Source organism: Sebastes umbrosus, chromosome 9 (genome assembly GCF_015220745.1).
Source record: "Sebastes umbrosus isolate fSebUmb1 chromosome 9, fSebUmb1.pri, whole genome shotgun sequence".
NCBI lineage: Eukaryota > Metazoa > Chordata > Actinopteri > Perciformes > Sebastidae > Sebastes > Sebastes umbrosus.
Genome location: NC_051277.1, coordinates 16,780,200 through 16,798,767, shown reverse-complemented (window position 1 = coordinate 16,798,767; position 18,568 = coordinate 16,780,200). Strand labels below are relative to the sequence as shown.

Here is an 18,568-nt window from a genome sequence, read left to right as displayed (position 1 = left end):
CTATTTTGGGCCCTTTCACACTCACGTCCCAATGTGGCATCTTGGGTCCTGATATTGTTGGCATTTTGATTTTAGGCATGTCAAATCCACCTTTTGGACCTTCAATATCAACCTGTGGACCTTTGATGTTCACCTCAGGTGTTTTCATGTCTCCCTTTATCTTTGGCGCTGACACATCGAAGTCTCCCTTCATTTGTGGCCCTTTCAGATTGAAATCCACATCTGGCATAGAAACTTTCGGTCCTGAAATGCTTGGCATGGTGAATTTGGGTCCTTTGATTTTACCACTTGGACTCTCAATGTCAATATTTGGTCCTTTGAAATCCAAGTCAGGGGCCTTAATGTCAATATCAGCTTTCGGGAGACTGACATCAACTTCTGGCACTTCAACATTTGAACTTCCAAGTCCAAAGGATGGCAATTTAAATTTAGGCATTTTAAATCCTCCTTTGTGGCCCTCAATGTCAACATCCGGTCCTTCAATATCGAGCTTGGGACCTTTGATGTCACCCTTAATCTTTGGAACTGACACATCAACATCTCCCTCTATTTTGGGCCCTTTCAGATTCACGTCCCAATGTGGCATCTTGGGTCCTGATATTGTTGGCATTTTGATTTTAGGCATGTCAAATCCACCTTTTGGACCTTCAATATCAACCTGTGGACCTTTGATGTTCACCTCAGGTGTTTTCATGTCTCCCTTTATCTTTGGCGCTGACACATCGACGTCTCCCTTCATTTGTGGCCCTTTCAGATTGAAATCCACATCTGGCATGGAGATTTTTGGTCCTGATATGGTTGGCATGTTGAATTTGGTTCCCTTGAGTTTTGCATTTGGTCCTTCAATGTCAACTTCTGGTCCTTGAATGTCAACATCAGGTGCTTTCACATCAATGTTTAGATCTACATCTGGACCCTCCACTTTTTGACCTTTAATATTAAAGGATGGCATCTTGATTTTAGGCATTTCAAATCCACCCTTTGGCCCTTCAATATTAACATCTGGTCTGTCAATGTCAATTTTGGGTGCGTTGATGTCAATGTTTGCTTTGGGAAGGTTTATATCAACATCTGGACCTTCTACTTTTGGACCCTTAATGCCAAATGATGGAATTTTGACTTTAGGCATTTTAAATCCGCCTTTGTGGCCCTCAATGTCAACATCTGGTCCTTCAATATCTACATCAGGAGCTTTCAGATCTCCTTTGATCTTTGGAACTGAAACATCCACATCTCCTTTGACTTTAGGACCTTTTAGTTTGATGTCAAATTCTGGCACCTTTGGTCCTTTTATGGTTGGCATCTTTATGTTGGGTCCTTTGATTTTTGCGTCAGGGTCTTTAATGTCAATGCCAGCTGCTTTCACATCAATGTCAGCCTTTGGGAGGTTCATATCGACATCTGGAACTTCAACCTTTGGACCTTTCAAACCAAATGATGGGATTTTGACTTTAGGCATTTCAAATCCACCCTTCTGCCCCTCAATAGTGACCTCTGGACCTTTAATGTCAACATCAGGTGCTTTCACATCAATGTTTAGATCCATATCTGGACCCTCCACTTTTTGACCTTTAATATTAAAGGATGGCATCTTGATTTTAGGCATTTCAAATCCACCCTCTGGCCCTTCAATATCAACCTCTGGTCTTTCAATGTCAACTTTGGGTGCGTTGATGTCAATGTTTGCTTTGGGAAGGTTTATATCAACATCTGGACCTTCTACTTTTGGACCCTTAATGCCAAACGATGGAATTTTGACTTTAGGCATTTTAAATCCGCCTTTGTGGCCCTCAATGTCAACATCTGGTCCTTCAATATCCACATCAGGAGCTTTCAGATCTCCTTTGATCTTTGGAACTGAAACATCCACATCTCCTTTGACTTTAGGACCTTTTAGTTTGATGTCAAATTCTGGCACCTTTGGTCCTTTTATGGTTGGTATCTTTATGTTGGGTCCTTTGATTTTTGCGTCAGGGCCTTTAATGTCAATGCCAGCTGCTTTCACATCAATGTCAGCCTTTGGGAGGTTCATATCGACATCTGGAACTTCAACCTTTGGACCTTTCAAACCAAATGATGGGATTTTGACTTTAGGCATTTCAAATCCACCCTTCGGACCCTCGATATCAACCTGTGGACCTTTAATGTCAACATCAGGTGTTTTGAAGTCTCCCTTTATCTTTGGCGCTGACAAGTCGTAGTCTCCCTTCATTTGTGGCCCTTTCAGATTGAAATCCACACCTGGCTTGGAGATTTTTTGTCCTGATATGGTTGGCATGTTGAATTTGGTTCCCTTGAGTTTTGCATTCGGTCCTTCAATGTCAACTTCTGGCCCTTGAATGTCAACATCAGGTGCTTTCACATCAATGTTTACATCCATATCTGGACCCTCCACCTTTTGACCTTTGATATTAAAGGATGGCATCTTGATTTTAGGCATTCCAAATCCACCCTTCGGCCCCTCAATATTAACCTCTGGACCTTTAATGTCAACATCAGGTGTTTTGAAGTCTCCTTTGATCTTTGGCGCTGACAAGTCGAAGTCGCCCTTCATTTGTGGCCCTTTCAGATTGAAATCCACACCTGGCTTGGAGATTTTCTGTCCTGATATGGTTGGCATGTTGAATTTGGTTCCCTTGAGTTTTGCATTCGGTCCTTCAATGTCAACTTCTGGCCCTTGAATGTCAACATCAGGTGCTTTTACATCAATGTTTACATCCATATCTGGACCCTCCACCTTTTGACCTTTGATATTAAAGGATGGCATCTTGATTTTAGGCATTCCAAATCCACCCTTCGGCCCCTCAATATTGACCTCTGATTCTTTAATGTCAACATCAGGTGTTTTGAAGTCTCCCTTTATTTTTGGCGCTGACAAGTCGAAGTCTCCCTTCATTTGTGGCCCTTTCAGATTGAAATCCACACCTGGCTTGGAGATTTTCTGTCCTGATATGGTTGGCATGTTGAATTTGGTTCCCTTGAGTTTTGCATTCGGTCCTTCAATGTCAACTTCTGGCCCTTGAATGTCAACATCAGGTGCTTTCACATCAATGTTTACATCCATATCTGGACCCTCCACCTTTTGACCTTTAATATTAAAGGATGGCATCTTGATTTTAGGCATTCCAAATCCACCCTTTGGCCCTTCAATATCAACCTCTGGTCTGTCAATGTCAACTTTGGGTGCGTTGATGTCAATGTTTGCTTTGGGAAGGTTTATATCAACATCTGGACCTTCTACTTTTGGACCCTTAATGCCAAACGATGGAATTTTGACTTTAGGCATTTTAAATCCGCCTTTGTGGCCCTCAATGTCAACATCTGGTCCTTCAATATCCACATCAGGAGCTTTTAGATCTCCTTTGACTGAAACATCCACATCTCCTTTGACTTTAGGACCTTTTAGTTTGATGTCAAATTCTGGCATCTTTGGTCCTTTTATAGTTGGTATCTTTACGTTGGGTCCTTTGATTTTTGCGTCAGGGCCTTCAATGTTAAACTCTGGAGTTCCGATGTCAATGCCAGGTGATGTTATGTCTCCTTTAATCTTTGGGATGGACGCAACCACATCACTTTCAAGTTTCTGACCTTTCAAGCCAATGGATGGCATTGTAAATTTTGGCTGGTTGTATCCACCTTTAGGTCCCTTAATATCAATATCAACTTTGGGAGCTTTTATGTCTACATCAGGTGCCTTGACATCAATTTCAGGTTTTGAAAGTTTTATATCCATATCTGGAGCTTTCACCTTAGGATCTGTAAAGCCAAACGATGGAATTTTGATTCCAGGCATCTCAAATCCACCTTTTGGCCTTTCAATATCAACTTCTGGTCCTTTGATCTCAACTTTAGATTTTGTTGTGTGTCCCTCAATCTTTGGAACTGACACATCTCCTTTCATATTACTTCCTTTCACACTGATATCCCATTCTGGCATTGTGGGTCCTGTTTTGGATGGCATCTTGATTTTTGCTCCATCAATTTTCATATCAGATTCCCCACCATCGATTTCTGGTGCTTTAAAGGCAACCCCCGGAGTTTTTATATCAACTTTTGGTCCCTTGGCCCCAAATGATGGTATCTTAATCTGAGGCATTTTTAAATCTCCTTCTTTCCCCTCAATATTAATAGCTGGACCTTTAATGTCTATTTTGGGTGCCTTTATTTCTCCCTCAGTCTTTGGCCCTGTTACGTCAATATTTCCTACCTTGGAACCCCTCAGGTTCACATCTGTATCTGGTAAAGATGGGATTTTAACCTTTGACACATCACCGCTGAGTTTAACTTCAACACTGGTTCCCTCTCTCTTGTTTCCTTTAATTCCAAACCCAGGCATCTTGGTTGTTTTCATACTACTCACAGTGCCCTCATTTTCATAGCCTGGAACTTCAGTGTCTATTCCCCCCTTTGTGCTTGGCAGGTTGACATCAACCTCATCTCTCAACTTTGAACCTGTAAGGTTGACATCCACACCTGCCCCTGAAATCGTGCCTGGCCCTGAGGAATATCCTGAAGTAACATTGCCCACTGTTATTGCTGATCCTCCTATCCTGCCACCTCTCGATTCAGTATCAATACCTATGGAACCTCCACCAAGTCTGACATTCGGAAGATCAATGTTGCCTGATCCCTTTGCCTGCGGGTGACTGATGGTAGATTTAGATACCTTCACCTTTGTCCTCTCACCAAAACTTGTGTCAACACTTCCATCCAGTGATTTATCCATGGATGAAGTCAAACCCTGCATGCCCTTTCCTGGTAAAGAAAGACTAATTGACCCTCCATTCTCATCAGTTGAGGTTACCTCTGCACCTCCCGACCCTCCTATTGTAACATGTCTACTACCAGTGTTTGTGCTGTCTCTCAGTGTCATGCTTGTGCCTGACATCTGAATGCTTCCATCACCTTGCTCACCACTCCCTCTTGAGATCTCAAAGCCTCCCTGGCCTTTACCCCCTGCTGCTCCAAAGTTAGGACCTTTAAATCTGAGACCTTCTACCTCTCTTGTAGTTGTTGTGGTCTGAACTCCCCCACTGCCCCAGCTTGTCTCTGTGGAGCTAACTTGTGGCCCAGTGTAAGAGACATTGCTTGACTCAAAAACACCCTCGTCTGCTCCCACGTTACCTGAAAGGCTGCCAGGTGAGATTCGTATACGAGAAGAGCCATCACCGGATTCGTGCCTTAGCCCCTTGAACTCTGGGCTTGAAAGTTCAGGTTGCTCACTTATGCCACCCGGCATATCTACGGTGTAGGTAGTGATGCGGCGGGTGATGGTAGTAATTGTGCTGCCATCACTGCTCGTGCTGCTTGTCCGCTCTGTGCGAACATCTACTCCCTCTGCAAGGTCTTCAGACTTCAGCCTTGGCTTAATCTTCTTTGTGTATATTCTCTTATAGTCCTCATCCTCCCCACCCTGTTGATAGAAAAAAGACAGGAAGACATACAACATGGAAACGTTATTATACCATGTATTTTGTTCAGTAGCTTCCCCTCAAACAAATCAGTGATCATATGATTAAAAAAATAACTTACAAGGATGATGTCTGGACTGGTACCTCCAAACCGGGTCTTCCCTTCCCATGTCAGGGTGCCAATTGGTGAACGACACGGTGTGCTCAAAGGCGAGCAGTGAGGGGATTTGTCTCTGTTTTGTAGTTTCAGTCCAACCTTGTGGCGGTTCAATGTCTTCAGTAGCTCAGCTGTTTCTTCTGAGCTCATGTTATCAAAGTAAACAGTGGCACCCACAATCTGGTCACCTACGAATTTCGTAGAGAAAGCAGCAAAATAAATCTGTTAAGAATACTAGTCAGCATGTTGGTGAAACAAATCTTATTTCATAGTTGATGATTTGAGAAAAAAATAATTTTCTACCTTCATATACTTGTCCAGATCTTGCTGCAGGTGACTCTCCTTTCACCTCCTTAACAAAGATCTCTCCTCCTGTCTGTTCAATGGTCAAGCCAGTTTTGTCTGGACCCTCCCAATCTGGGAAGAGCACCTCTCTGGTTTCCTCCTCTTCAGCCATCTGCAAACATAACCATACAAATAACAGGTTTGAGAGAGAAAAAAACACAACATAATCAAGAACTTACAGTATATGCATTTTCACCAAGGTATACTTGATGCCATATAGAAAGTGCAAGGGATTTTTTACGACTTCAACTTTATAAAATACCTTGTTTTTGCTTTACTCTACTTAAGCCCTGGCGTCTTCGAAACTCTATCTTGGTTTTCCTGCATAAAGAAAAGACAATAACAATCATTAAGACAAAATCATGATAAACAATGCATCACTTTATGTTCACAAAGTACTTCTTTAAATCCTATATTGTAGGTCTGGCTTGTAGGACCCAATGGTGAACACTAGATGGTGGTAAAACCCTTTCAGATAACACAGCATCTACCCCCTCACTCCCTCCCTCCTGGGCTTTCTGTGTTTTGGAAATTTGGTTGGAGTCAGACCACACCCTGCCCTGAGGAAAGCAGCCCAATCCTGCGCCTACACCCCAGCTCCAATGTCAATAGAGAGAACAATGATGGTTAACGCTGCCTTGCTTTATGAAAACACACAGAGGTGCAGAAATGCACAGTAACACATACACCAGCATGTTGGTGCACATCCTCTCTTTTCCACAAACAGTAGTCTAATACTAAAAAAACTACACATTTGTATATACTAACACACACAATGTACATCAAACTTCTTATTCTGTTCATTTAATGACAGCCACGTATCAGTTTCAATCTAGCTTGACCATATATTTGTTGTATTCATGACTACCACTGCATCATTAAGTTGATCACCTTTAAGGTGTACTCAGCAATGCAAAAAATACATGTCATGTTACTTACTGGGTGTGGTCAATCGACTTTACTAGATATTGCTGGCCATAATACAGAATATTTTTCAATAATCAAACAATGATGTAACAATTCACCATATTTATATTAACTCATATCAAGCCAATTTACAAGCAGGCTTAGCTTTTCTATTGTATTATGTCTATCTTTATGTGCGCTGTAGAACACATTTGGAACCATCACAAAGATAATAAGGGTTGTTTACATCATTCTCAAACCGGCCTCTTCAAACATCTTAACTAGTCCTACCCACCCTGCTCTTTGGAACAGAAATGCCATCGTTTCATTATTACTAAACTCTCCACAACCCACACCTTCAATTACACAAAGCTGTCTGAGCCATGTCTCTTTACTCAGTCTCTGTACCTAGCCAGCAATGGTTTGCATGTTTTTACATTGCATTCATTGCATACAGTTTGCCAACAGATCACAGATTGTTGTTGTAAGTAGTTTCATTTAGAAAAGCATGGTCACTCTGTGTGCTGCGTTTTCATCTAATGCTAGGACATTTGACTTGATCATACCAACAGCAAAGAGTCAATATTTGACAGTAGTTAAACTGAGACACAAGAGACACTGACAAAGCTGTATTACCACAGTCATTTCAGTGAGAGAGAATCATTCTGCTGCTGCCTGGTGCAGCTTACCACATCAAGCTGTCCAGCCATTCAGTAGCTTTTAGCAAATTGTCTATTTGCCTGTAATCAGCCAAAATAAATGGCAAAAGCCTATCCAAAGGATGGCACAAAACAGGATACGAACAGGATATGAGTCATAGTGGTGACTGGTTGCATGTGGAGGTTTTTTTTTATGGGGTGGACTTGACAACCAGAGACCAACTTGGGACGGTAGAGGATTTCCACTGGTTTTATCACTCTGCAACATACTTATTCAGAGAATTGCAAGATACAACTTCTGGGTGGTCAGCTACGCACTTCATATGTGGGGGGGTGTCAATTATGCCTTTTTCCACTTGTGTCTTCCTTTGTTTGTGTGAGCTATTTCACTTGGCTTGTCGTGACTTTATCTTTACCCTGAGATAAATAGACCTCCTCCAAGACCCTTATTTAAGGTGATGTAGTCAGTTTGCTGACATAATACATAGCAAACTGTGAGTGATCCTTTAATGTAAACTCATAAGAAATTGCCTCAACAGCTGGATTTCCATGTGAGCAGAAACCCCAATTTAAGGTCTGAATAAATACTTTCTCTTTATTCAGACTACTAAAACTATTACTACAAAACACAATTTTTTTCCATACTATTTAGCACCACAGTAAATAACATGATTACACCAGTAAGCCACAACTCCCTTCCACCATTCATTGAAGCTGCCACACTGTTCTGCAAGATAACAAGCTGCTGGGAACAAGAGGAACCTGAGGCAAAGATAAAGAAACAGCTGTTTCAAAAGGGTCTGTAATAAGCATCACTCTGTCAACGGCCATCTGGCACTCTCGCCACACTGCCAGTATACAGTATTTTAAACAAATGAGAAGGTTAGAAGAAGACAGCGCTGATGTTTTAGCTAGTTCACTGGGTCGCCAAACAATATGGTGTAAATGTAGGTGGTGCATGTAGTTCTTTGTGCATATGCAGGCGTATGTGAGCTAAAGACCTATATGTCTCCTGATGTAATTGTATCTCAACTATTAACCCAGCAGATTTTTTTTTTTTTAAAGTTAGGGTGTGTGAGAAAGCATTAATAAACAAACAGTTTGGAATGCCAAGTGGTTTGCAAACTGGTCTCCCTAGTTTGCTGGACCTTGTCCAAGGGCACACAACAAGCAATACACCAATTAACGCAAGTCAATAAATAGACTGGTCCTGCATGATTGGGAATATTGGAAAATGCATGCAATGCTTTGAGGTAATATTAAGCCTGCTCTCTAAAATAGCCTTTTGCACACTCTCAGGACTGAATAACAAGAGCCAGGGCCACTGAGAGCGATAATACTGGAGATAGGGATGGTGTTTATGCCAAATATGACGCCAACAACTCGTAGGCATCCAACAACTTGATCTTCTCCTTCCTCTTTCTCTAATTGTCTCTGTCAGTGTGACTTGACTGAAGCTAGTAACATTAGTCTATCAAGGCCTCAAGCCTCACAGCATCCACAACATTATATGCATCAAACACAGCTGAAATGTGCGAGTATGGAGGGGACAGACAAGGCAGTTTGCAGTGCCAGACCCAGCTTTACCCAATTAACTCATGTAGATCAAATTTCACTACGGTCAACTGACACTGCCAGTAATAGTATCTTAACCAGCGCGAGAGTATTTGGGCTGAACCAAAGGAATTTGTGTTTTCCCCATGGGTCCCAATGTTTTGGCTCATTTTACACCTCCTCTCTTCATTCAGTCAATGAAAACAGACAAGAATAGCTGACAAACTTTTCACATGATCTCGGTTTCCTCCCTTTTTTTTTTTTTTTTTTCTTGCACATGCTTCTCAGGGCTTGTTGACATTACATTAAACTATTCAGCTTCAGTGAATGTGAAGGATTTTCACTCTCAAACAAGGCACATATTATTGTTGGCTGGAAGTTTTTTGAAAAATGAAAATCTCATAGAGGGAAAGCGGAAGGCGACGTCCATTTGTTCACGTAAAAATCCCCAAGAGCAAGGGAGAGAAAACAATTTTCTTATTCAATCCTCGATTTCTTACTCACAGGGACAACCTCAGGACACAACCCCTCTTACTTACTTTCTCTCTCATTCCATCTATCTATTTTCATACATAATTAGCTTTCATATATAAACTTCTTCCCACAGTGTACCGTCACTCTGAGGCTCTCTACATGATCGAGAGTGAACTATTTGAGCCGTCCTTGTTCTCACAGCTTTGACATATTTCAGGCAGCAAACCGCAGGGAGGAGCTGAGGCTCGCAGCAATATAGGAGGGAAGGAAGGAACTTAGAGGGAGGGAGGGAGATGGAGAGAAGAGGAAATGGTAAAAAAAAAATGAAAGTGAGCGAGACAGTTATTGAGAAAATAAGAGGAATGGTTGTGAAACTGACTCTATGGAATGTTAGCATACAAGATAACAGTAAGAGGCGAGAGAAAACCACCAAGTAGGAATACAAATATGGGGCTATCACTGAAGAGTCTCTTACAACAGCTGTGCAGAGGGCATCCTGAATACTCCACTCTCTGTCTTTATCAGCCTCAAGTGTAAGAATCCCCCTATTTAGACAGGCTTACAATATGCCCTAACATAGCATAACCTATTGTGGAATTAGAGCACAGAGGAACAATTAACTTGACAAAGATCATATGATTAGATAGGAATTGTGTTGTAAACAGATGCTAAATAAGTAAGCCTCTGTTCATGGGATCATAAGACAGGCTGGCAGCCTGTGACTCAAAGCAACATGAGAATCAACCAGTCCTCTATTCGTTCCCTTTCATTTCTCTGACATGCCTGAGAGTGACATTCCTGATGTCCTTAAATGTCATGATGTCGTCAAAAGAAGATCAAACAAAGTGAGATGCAAGAAGCCTTGAAGGAAACCATGCAGGCAAGAGGTCAAAGGGGAAGCAGATGAGCTTGTTTATCTATCTAAGTTTTATTATGGTCTGGTATGTGTGTGTTGAGCAAGGGGGGGATGTGAGGACAGCCAGCCAGACAAAGGCTTCTGTTAACTACTAGAGTGCGACCACAGAGCTTTTCTGGATACGCCTCTCTTATAGTCATTGGCCTGCATACGGTTTGGTTTTGGTTTAGCTTCTCCTGCTATCCCTCCACTCTTAAGCTGCCGACTACAACCGTAAAAACAATCTGAGCTTGGCAGGCTTTTGACTGTTTCATAAGAAGGGGAGAGGGGTCCGAGCAGAACAGGTGGTGTCCGGGGGAGGAAGGAGGTGCTGCTAAGAGGAGGCGCCGTGAGCAGAAGCAACCAAGTGTCAGGTTTCCACAAGGCAGGCCTTTCACAGCTGAGTGGAGGTGGCGTGACCTTCCAGGTTCAAAGGAGGCTTTGCAACAAACATTCCAGCAGAGGTTTGAGCGTCTGGACGCATAACAGATCGCTGTTCTGAGGTGACATTGACTAGAAGGCTTTGGAGTGGAGTGAGGGGTGATAAGAAATGTAGTTTTCTTCCTAAGCCAGTAACAGATTGTGTGGATCTCTTGCATTATGTCTAAGGACGCTCACCTTGGATTGCTCAAGCAAGGCCAAGGCCCTCAGTCTGCTGCTGTGTTTCTTGTATCCTTGGCTTCTGTTGACAGAAGAACAAAAACAGGATTGGGATTTAAATAATGTGATTAAGAATTACTTAAATAACCAGAACAATAAGTCTACATGTTATAATGGGTGATACAAAAGAAGCCTACCCTGAGTTCATCATGCTGCTCTCTTGCGCAACTACACACCACATTTGACAGATAACAAAACATATACCTCACAATCAAATCACTTTTGCTTTAAGAGGTGTGTCCCAACATTAAAAGACAAAGCCATTGTGGTTACATTTCGGTTTACACACTCAATGGACCTTCCCATGACCAATCAGAGCCTTCAGAGGCTTTAATAACTAACCAAGTAGTAGCAGCAGTATTGACCCTGGCAAGTCATTATGCAAAAGACTCCCTTTAAGTAAATAAATCCAGCTACTCGTTTGGTGTGGCCCTCACTTCTGCAGATGAGAGGATAGGTGAACACACTATCTAACCAGGATCCAGTTTTAAAAGGAAGCAAATCCAGCTCAAGGGGACATTTAAAAGGAAATGTAATACGCTTGTGAATTCCTCTGCTCTAGTTTCATCGCTGGAGTGATGATTGTGAGACAATTGTCAAGATGTAAAGTATAAAACTATTGTGTAACAGCAGAAATGGGCGGTCACATAAGCCAATATGACAATAAAATAAAGTTGCAACTGTATTCATAATTTAGATTTCAAGTGTCCTTCATTCCGAGTCAATCTTGCTATTACCTGCTGTGACTAGCCCAAAGTCTTACCGAACTTACGAGGATTATTGCTTCAACCCACCGGCATATTGTGAAACAAAGCCTTCTCTTTGTCAGCCTCAGTACAAACAGAACCAGACTTGATGTGTGTACAGACAGGCATCTACCAGTGGGAACATGTCCCTCAGAAAAAAATTCTTTTGAAACAGGCTCTCCAACCCCATCATTAACCTTCCCCTCCCCAGCCCCCCGTGTTCATTAAAATAAATTGCTCATTACTTTGAGAAATGTATGCCAAATGACTGTGTTTGTGAAACTCTGAAACTATTTCTAAACTGATCTGATTTTGAATATCCATGCTAAGTGCTCCACAATGGTGCAAAGTTGGAAAAACGCTTCAAAATTTGGCCTATAAGAACGCGTTGCTGTTGATTACCTTTTTGAAACGGCTCCTATACTGAAATAAATGAGACATAGCTGTTGATAAATGCCAGCCAGCGCGTGGTAGTCATTATGTTTGTGTAAGGAAACTTGCGCCACAGCAGCTGTGTACACTCTCTAACCCATACTCTTGTTACAGAGACGTATTAATCAGACTGCCATGTCGGGAGTCATTCAGGTAAAGGGCTGACTGAATAACAAAGGTGCTGACTGACTGTGAAAGAGATGCTTATTTTTTTGTGAGATTTGATGCTGAATTTGCGATAACGTCCAGATACATGACTCAAAAGATAAGAAATAAGTTGCCCCGCCTTCTGTTCTCAATACTTTGGTGAGGCCACACACACGCAGGCATGCACAGTAAGGGTGAAGTGTGGCCACCAACAGTGGGGAAAGCAAATAAAAACACATGCCTCGTTGGACGAGTAGAAATACCACGCCACAATCCACGAAGAAGATCAGGTCGCTTTGCGTCTAATATGCTCTGCTTGCAGAGGGAGCAGCTCAGTGCACGGCCCCACCCAGGCCTCCAGTCACACACATTCCTTGATAGAGCCGTCAGGCCAGCTGGAAGGGAGCCCAGCCTCTCCCCGCAGTGACTAACTCCAAAGAAATGTCCTCTTTCTCTCTGACTCCAGCCTAATTCTATGCCGCCCACCGTGTACCCTGCCTGAGTGCCCACCCCTGTGCAGTCATCCCCCCCACCCCCAACCTCCAGGTTCTGCTCAAATAAACAAGAACACCACAATCAGTCCGATATGCACATTTAAAGGCAATACACTCTCAAAATGAACGCTGAGAAGCCAAATCGGCTAAACGGATCCCATTTTCATCATCATCCAATCATCATTTCAGTTGACTCCACTTGTGCATCATAGCAGATACAGCAAACAGAACTCTACACCTCACTGTTGTCCATTTACACCCCATCCCAGGCCTTGTGTGTTCTTGTATGCCTTGAGGGGCACATACCTGCACCGTGTGACGGTTTGTGCTTAAGTAGGTCACAGCGAGCTGGAAACGGATCAAAGTGGATCAAAGTAGTCAATCCGGCAGGTTGATTGACAAATCCAATCAATTTGGTGACCAGAAAACAGGAGCAGCGTGACAATGATTAAAGCTCAATCGTAAGTGAATCAAGCACAGTGGCGCTGGTGTGGGATAAGATTTGATTATGGACAAATAAAAAAGGCCTCAGTGCAGAGAGGGAAAGAGAGGGACGAGCAGTGACCAAGTGTTGGCAAAACAAAATAGACTCCCTGTTCCTCTCTCCATTGAAGTTTGACGCAACAAGTACAACAAATAGCAAAAGAGAAAGCAGCAGGCTCCGGCTTAGGTTCACTCTCCCCTCAGAAAACGCAGATAGGACATGCATGTGTGACACATATAAAAGGAATGTGCGTCAAAATAAATGGTTCTTTTCTGCACTCCATAGTCCACATAGCCCTAAACCAAACCACAAGCCCTGCATAAGACCAAAGCCTGCCCACTGACGCCAACTTGGCCTGCTGCTGATTAAACTATTGTGACTCTGGCAGGGGTTGCGCACAAAATGGAAAAAGTGAAGAAAACTTTTAAAATCCTCTTCTCTTGTTTTTTTTATGAGATCACAAAGTGGACCAGGGGCTCCGCTGAGAATCAACTATGTCTTGATTATCATGTAAATTATATTCTAAGCCTTATGTTCACGAAAGGACAGTAAAAGAAACGTGCTATACTCCATGAGGCGGTAAGTTAAATCAGATAAATCGTGACTCCTATCATTACTCATTGTTCTCTATTACACCCCCAGACATCCAAGATGGGAGGATCTTACTTTGTATTTCCTCCCCCGGGGTCTCTTCCATTTTTTCCCTTATGCGCTATGGTTTTCAGGGAGTTTTCACTTGTCCTATTAGGAACTTTGGCTGCATTACAAACTGTTGCCGTAGTGGACCTGCACACATTGTGTCTATAGCTGATGTTCTGAAATGAGAAGTGATCCCGGGCTGTGCCCATACGGGCAGTTTCAGAGCCAAGAACATTGAGCGACTAACAGAATAAAAAATAGGATGACAAGCAGCACTAGTTCAGGATGCAAATTTTGAAGTAGCATAACTAGTTACACCAGAGAGAGAGAGAATGAGGAGAGTGAAGTTCACACGGTTCTACCACTTAAATAAGATAGCATATGAGGTTTACAGACATCCATAGCAACCGTATATAGGCCATGCTATATAACTGCCCAACTTCAACCCAATTTAGTTTGTCTTCACACAGCTGCTGTTTGAACAAGAACAAATGCAAGTCCATTCATGGAGCAGGAGACAAGAAGGTTAAGAGGAGAGCTAGAGGGCAACCATAGCAGCAGAATGTATATATATAGACATAAGACTTCTGTAGCTGTAGAGCTTGAAGCATAAGCTTTAGGATATGTATTCATCGACCACACCGGGGTATAGTGCAGAGTTGTTTAGAGCGAGAGAGTGCTGGATTTTTTTGTGAGTGCCATTCTTGAGTATCTTGTGGCAGATAAAGAAAACCTAAACAAAGCTGAAGGTATTTCTAAAGTTACATTCCAAGCCCTGTTGCCCTGACATTTTGGCTGCCTCAAGCCAAATAGAGGATTTGTAACACATGCTGTGCGTCATTCCTTGCGCAGGGCAACATCGCAGCGTTTGTGGGGGTTGGGGCGTATACTGTAGGTCAGACAACTAGTGGAGGGCAGGTAGAATGTGCAATAAGGCCATGTAAGATGGGACTTCTCATGGATGGATTCCAATAGCAGATGTCTGGCAGAGAAGTGGAGAAATTATCGGCTTATCAGAAAAATGATTCACACCCTTTCTAAATCCCATGACTGCAGAATTCAACCAAGCTTGATGCTACAATAAACAAGTCTGAATTGCATTGCATGTGCATGGGTGTAACTAACAGAGGTTTTATGTGTGTGACTTTTTTTTTTGTGACTGTCTCATCATACTTCCCAAATCACTATTTCTCAACAACAAGGCAAGCAATGGTAATGATAGGTGCTCCGCAGAGATAGACATGCTGTAACATTCCAAACCGGCACTGGATGGACGAGAAGGGAGTGGCTGTTGGGTGGATCGCCTAGAGACACTTTATAAAATCGCACACTACAGTTAGCTGTTTATTTGCACCTGGATGAGAACTAAACCTCCCAGTTGGGAAGAAGTGTGAAAAAAAAGAAGCTAAAGTTTGATTGCAATCACCCTTATTTTAGCTTTCTCACTACATCCACCTCCCTTTTTTTTGCCCCTCCTCGCTGTCCCTCCTTCCAACCACACACTGCACAAACCCATGAGGAAATGGCAGAGGAAGTGTGCTAGAGACCCGTTCTTTCCGTTTCACACTGGCACGGCTGAGTAACACCACTCCTGTCGCCTCTACTGCCAGTCAACAGGGCGAGAATATATAGTGCTCCTGTGACATTAACATGCTCCTGCTAAGACTCCAAACAGTCATGAGGCTTGTCCTTTTTCTTAAGGCTAGTAAAGATGCTGTTTGTCACATGGGTGGCAAGTGCAGCAAAATCAGCGTGACTGGCACCAGCAATGTCGGCTAGGATGACAGAGCAATAAAGCTTCTTCAAAGTTTCACAGTGTGGTTGTTGGAATTCCAAATGTCCTACATTACACCAGGTGACAATATAATGTAACCTCTGTACTGCTGCATTGGTATACAGCGTGAGTATTTAGACAAACAGTGTCCGCCCCAGGCCAACATGAGGCCCTGTTAACTGACAAGCATTTTAGCCGCTGGCAGTCAGGAACCAGTTATGAAAGTTTCAACGCTCGAATGTTTGTGGAGGTTCAACCCCTTTGCTTGCAGCAAAACTCTACACCTGTAACATAATTACACCGAGGAAAACGTGCATTTTTGGAAGACCGCTAAACATATTATGGCTTAAATAACAACCTACAACCCAAATACCTTTTAGCCCAGTGCCACCATTTGGCTCTTCAAGCAGCCTGTGTCACAATCAATCACCTTGACAACAGCAATTTGAGTAATGCCAGACATTTACAACGGCAAGGCGCTCGACATGAGTTAAGTGCGCATTGCGGACAAGATCATGCAGAGCGGAGCAAAAAAGCAGCTCTCCCTAACACTGACATGTTTTTTTTTTTTGGGTGTGGCAGGAGGGAGCAGTGGAGGACAGGCTACTTCACACCAAGACATTTAACTTTCAACTGTGAGTCAACAAAGGATTACATCTGGTCTGCTTTCTCCTCAACTTTTTCCTCAACTTCAACAAATAAGGCTTCACTAACAGGGCAAGACAATACGTGATGATTCTAGTTGGAACCACACCTGGAAAGACGCCGTTGGTGCTTTAAATATGTGCGCAAGTTAGGAAGGGAAATAAGTATCTCGCAACTTTTTGGGCAGATAAAGTGCGTTTCTCTATTTCTCCTAAAGTGCAAAATCTAAGCTCCCACCCTCTGAGCCTCAAACCTGGTTTCAATTAGCTTGTCTTTCCAAACCACTACATTCCATTACTCCCCTCCTCAACCCCCACCCCGCCCATCCCCCTTCACTAACTCACTCCCTGCCTCTCTTTCCCCGTCTTCCTCCCTCCTCCTCCTCCTCTTTCCTCCCCTGCACACCCTGGCTGGTCGCCCATGTTAAGAGCCCCAAGGTAAAAGAAAGACTTTAAGATTTTAAGTCACATAAGAATCAAACATGCCTCCGTACAAAGCAGCAGTGATAGTTGCCATCTTTCTCTTACGTAAGCTGGAAAGGAGCCGTGCTCAAAAAACTGTTTTTATATCATATCAAGAACCTGCAGACATGTTTGTCGCATTCCACAAAAGCAGACTGCATTAAAAAGGCCCATAAATGAGATTTACATTGTTTCATATGACTGATAATTATACAGCACCCTAAAAACACAGAGAAAAAGCTACGATCAGTACTTTAAACTTTGCTGTAACCCCTTGGATGCCCCATTTCTTACTCTTTTTTTTTTGCTATAAAGGGTGTGCCTCTGTGAGGAGACAGCAAAGCAAGAAGGGAGGGAGGGAGGGGGTAAAAAAGGAGGGGGAGGAGGGAGGTGAAAGAGAGGAATCCACACCCAAGCTCGTTGCTGCAGGCTTTCCTCGAGATTAGGCTATACCTTTACTTTTTAAACTCTCAGCAAAGGGCGTTGGACAGTTACCAAACACCTGAACAATACCATCAGAGCAAACTCTTATCTTTATGCTGCTTTAACTTCCATTTAGTGTGTAGGGACATTCAAAAAAGTCCACAATCTCGAAGACTATGTGTATTCAAAGGACATCCACGTTGCACAATAGTCAAATCACTACACAAGTAGAGTGATTTGAGGTACATGTTGTTTCTCGACTAAACTCATATGAAGATATTTTTCAATAACAGCTGGTTCAGCAGTCTTATGCATCTTGGTTAACAGCCTTTGTGTGCAGTTAAAAGAAAAGTGAAGTGCGCAACTCCAATCAAGCCCTCATGCGTTCATGTGGCGGCCGTGGGTACACACCCACTTCTCACTCTTTTGCCATTTTAAATCAGTATTTCAACTTTAAAACACAAAATCAAAGCCACTTTGCCCTTTTATAGAAAAAACATAAGTAATAATACACATTTTCTCTTCACACTTAACATCCCTTTAGCAAAACCAAAAAACATAGGATACCACAGAAGAGAAACATAATAAAGTAGGACAAAGTCAACAGTGCCTGTTACAGGAATGTTGGATTTTGCAACTTTAAACTTTGGCCAATAAGTGATTTGCTATTTTTCAGCACAACACAAAAGCTGGCAACAAAGTTCACAAACACAGTTTTAAAAAAAAAAAAGCATTCACTGAAATCTGAGGAAAGAAAAAAGTGCATCTTTACCTGTGCGCAAACCGTGCGCCCACGAAGCCTTACACCAACTTGAGCATCCTTGAAAACGTGTTCCCTTCTCCCCAGTCCACGAGCAAAGCACTTCTTCCAGTCACAACTTTGCAGTCTGTTAGGAATCTGTCACTCTTTTCCTATTTCTTGATCTACCAAGTTTCCAGGGCGTTTTCTCTCCCCCTCTCTCCCGCCCTCCTCTGCTTCAGAGTTGACTTAAACTTTTTTTTTTCAGTGTGGCTGCTCCTCTGGGCTGAACAGAGTAGTCAGAGAGAGCTGCATGGGTAGGGCTCCTGGTTTTTGCAGAAGGAGTGGAATGGAGGGGAGGGAACCGGTGCGAGGGAGTGGTTCCCAGCAGCCATGGGGCCCACCCACTGCTTCACATATACAGGGAGGCCTCAAATGACATGAAAAGTAACTTCTGCTTAGAAAAAGGGAAAGAAATGTTAACTTACCATCAAATAGCTACATTAAATGTCCATAAGTATCT

The 18,568-nt window shown here is 42.8% G+C and overlaps 1 protein-coding gene across 1 annotated transcript in view; it reads right to left on the bottom strand.

Moving 5' to 3' along the window:
* Positions 1-18,341, bottom strand: part of ahnak (AHNAK nucleoprotein) — a 33,835-nt gene extending 15,494 nt beyond the window's left edge. Inside the window, exons 1-6 of the mRNA XM_037780121.1 lie at positions 18,079-18,341; positions 11,020-11,083; positions 6,176-6,234; positions 5,872-6,025; positions 5,533-5,756; positions 176-5,413 (exon numbers count right to left, since the gene is read on the bottom strand). Coding sequence (XP_037636049.1) covers positions 176-5,413; positions 5,533-5,756; positions 5,872-6,025 — 5,616 coding nt within the window. The 5' untranslated portion in view covers positions 6,176-6,234; positions 11,020-11,083; positions 18,079-18,341. The remainder of the gene's footprint in view (positions 1-175; positions 5,414-5,532; positions 5,757-5,871; positions 6,026-6,175; positions 6,235-11,019; positions 11,084-18,078) is intronic.
* Between the last annotated feature and the right edge of the window lie 227 nt (positions 18,342-18,568).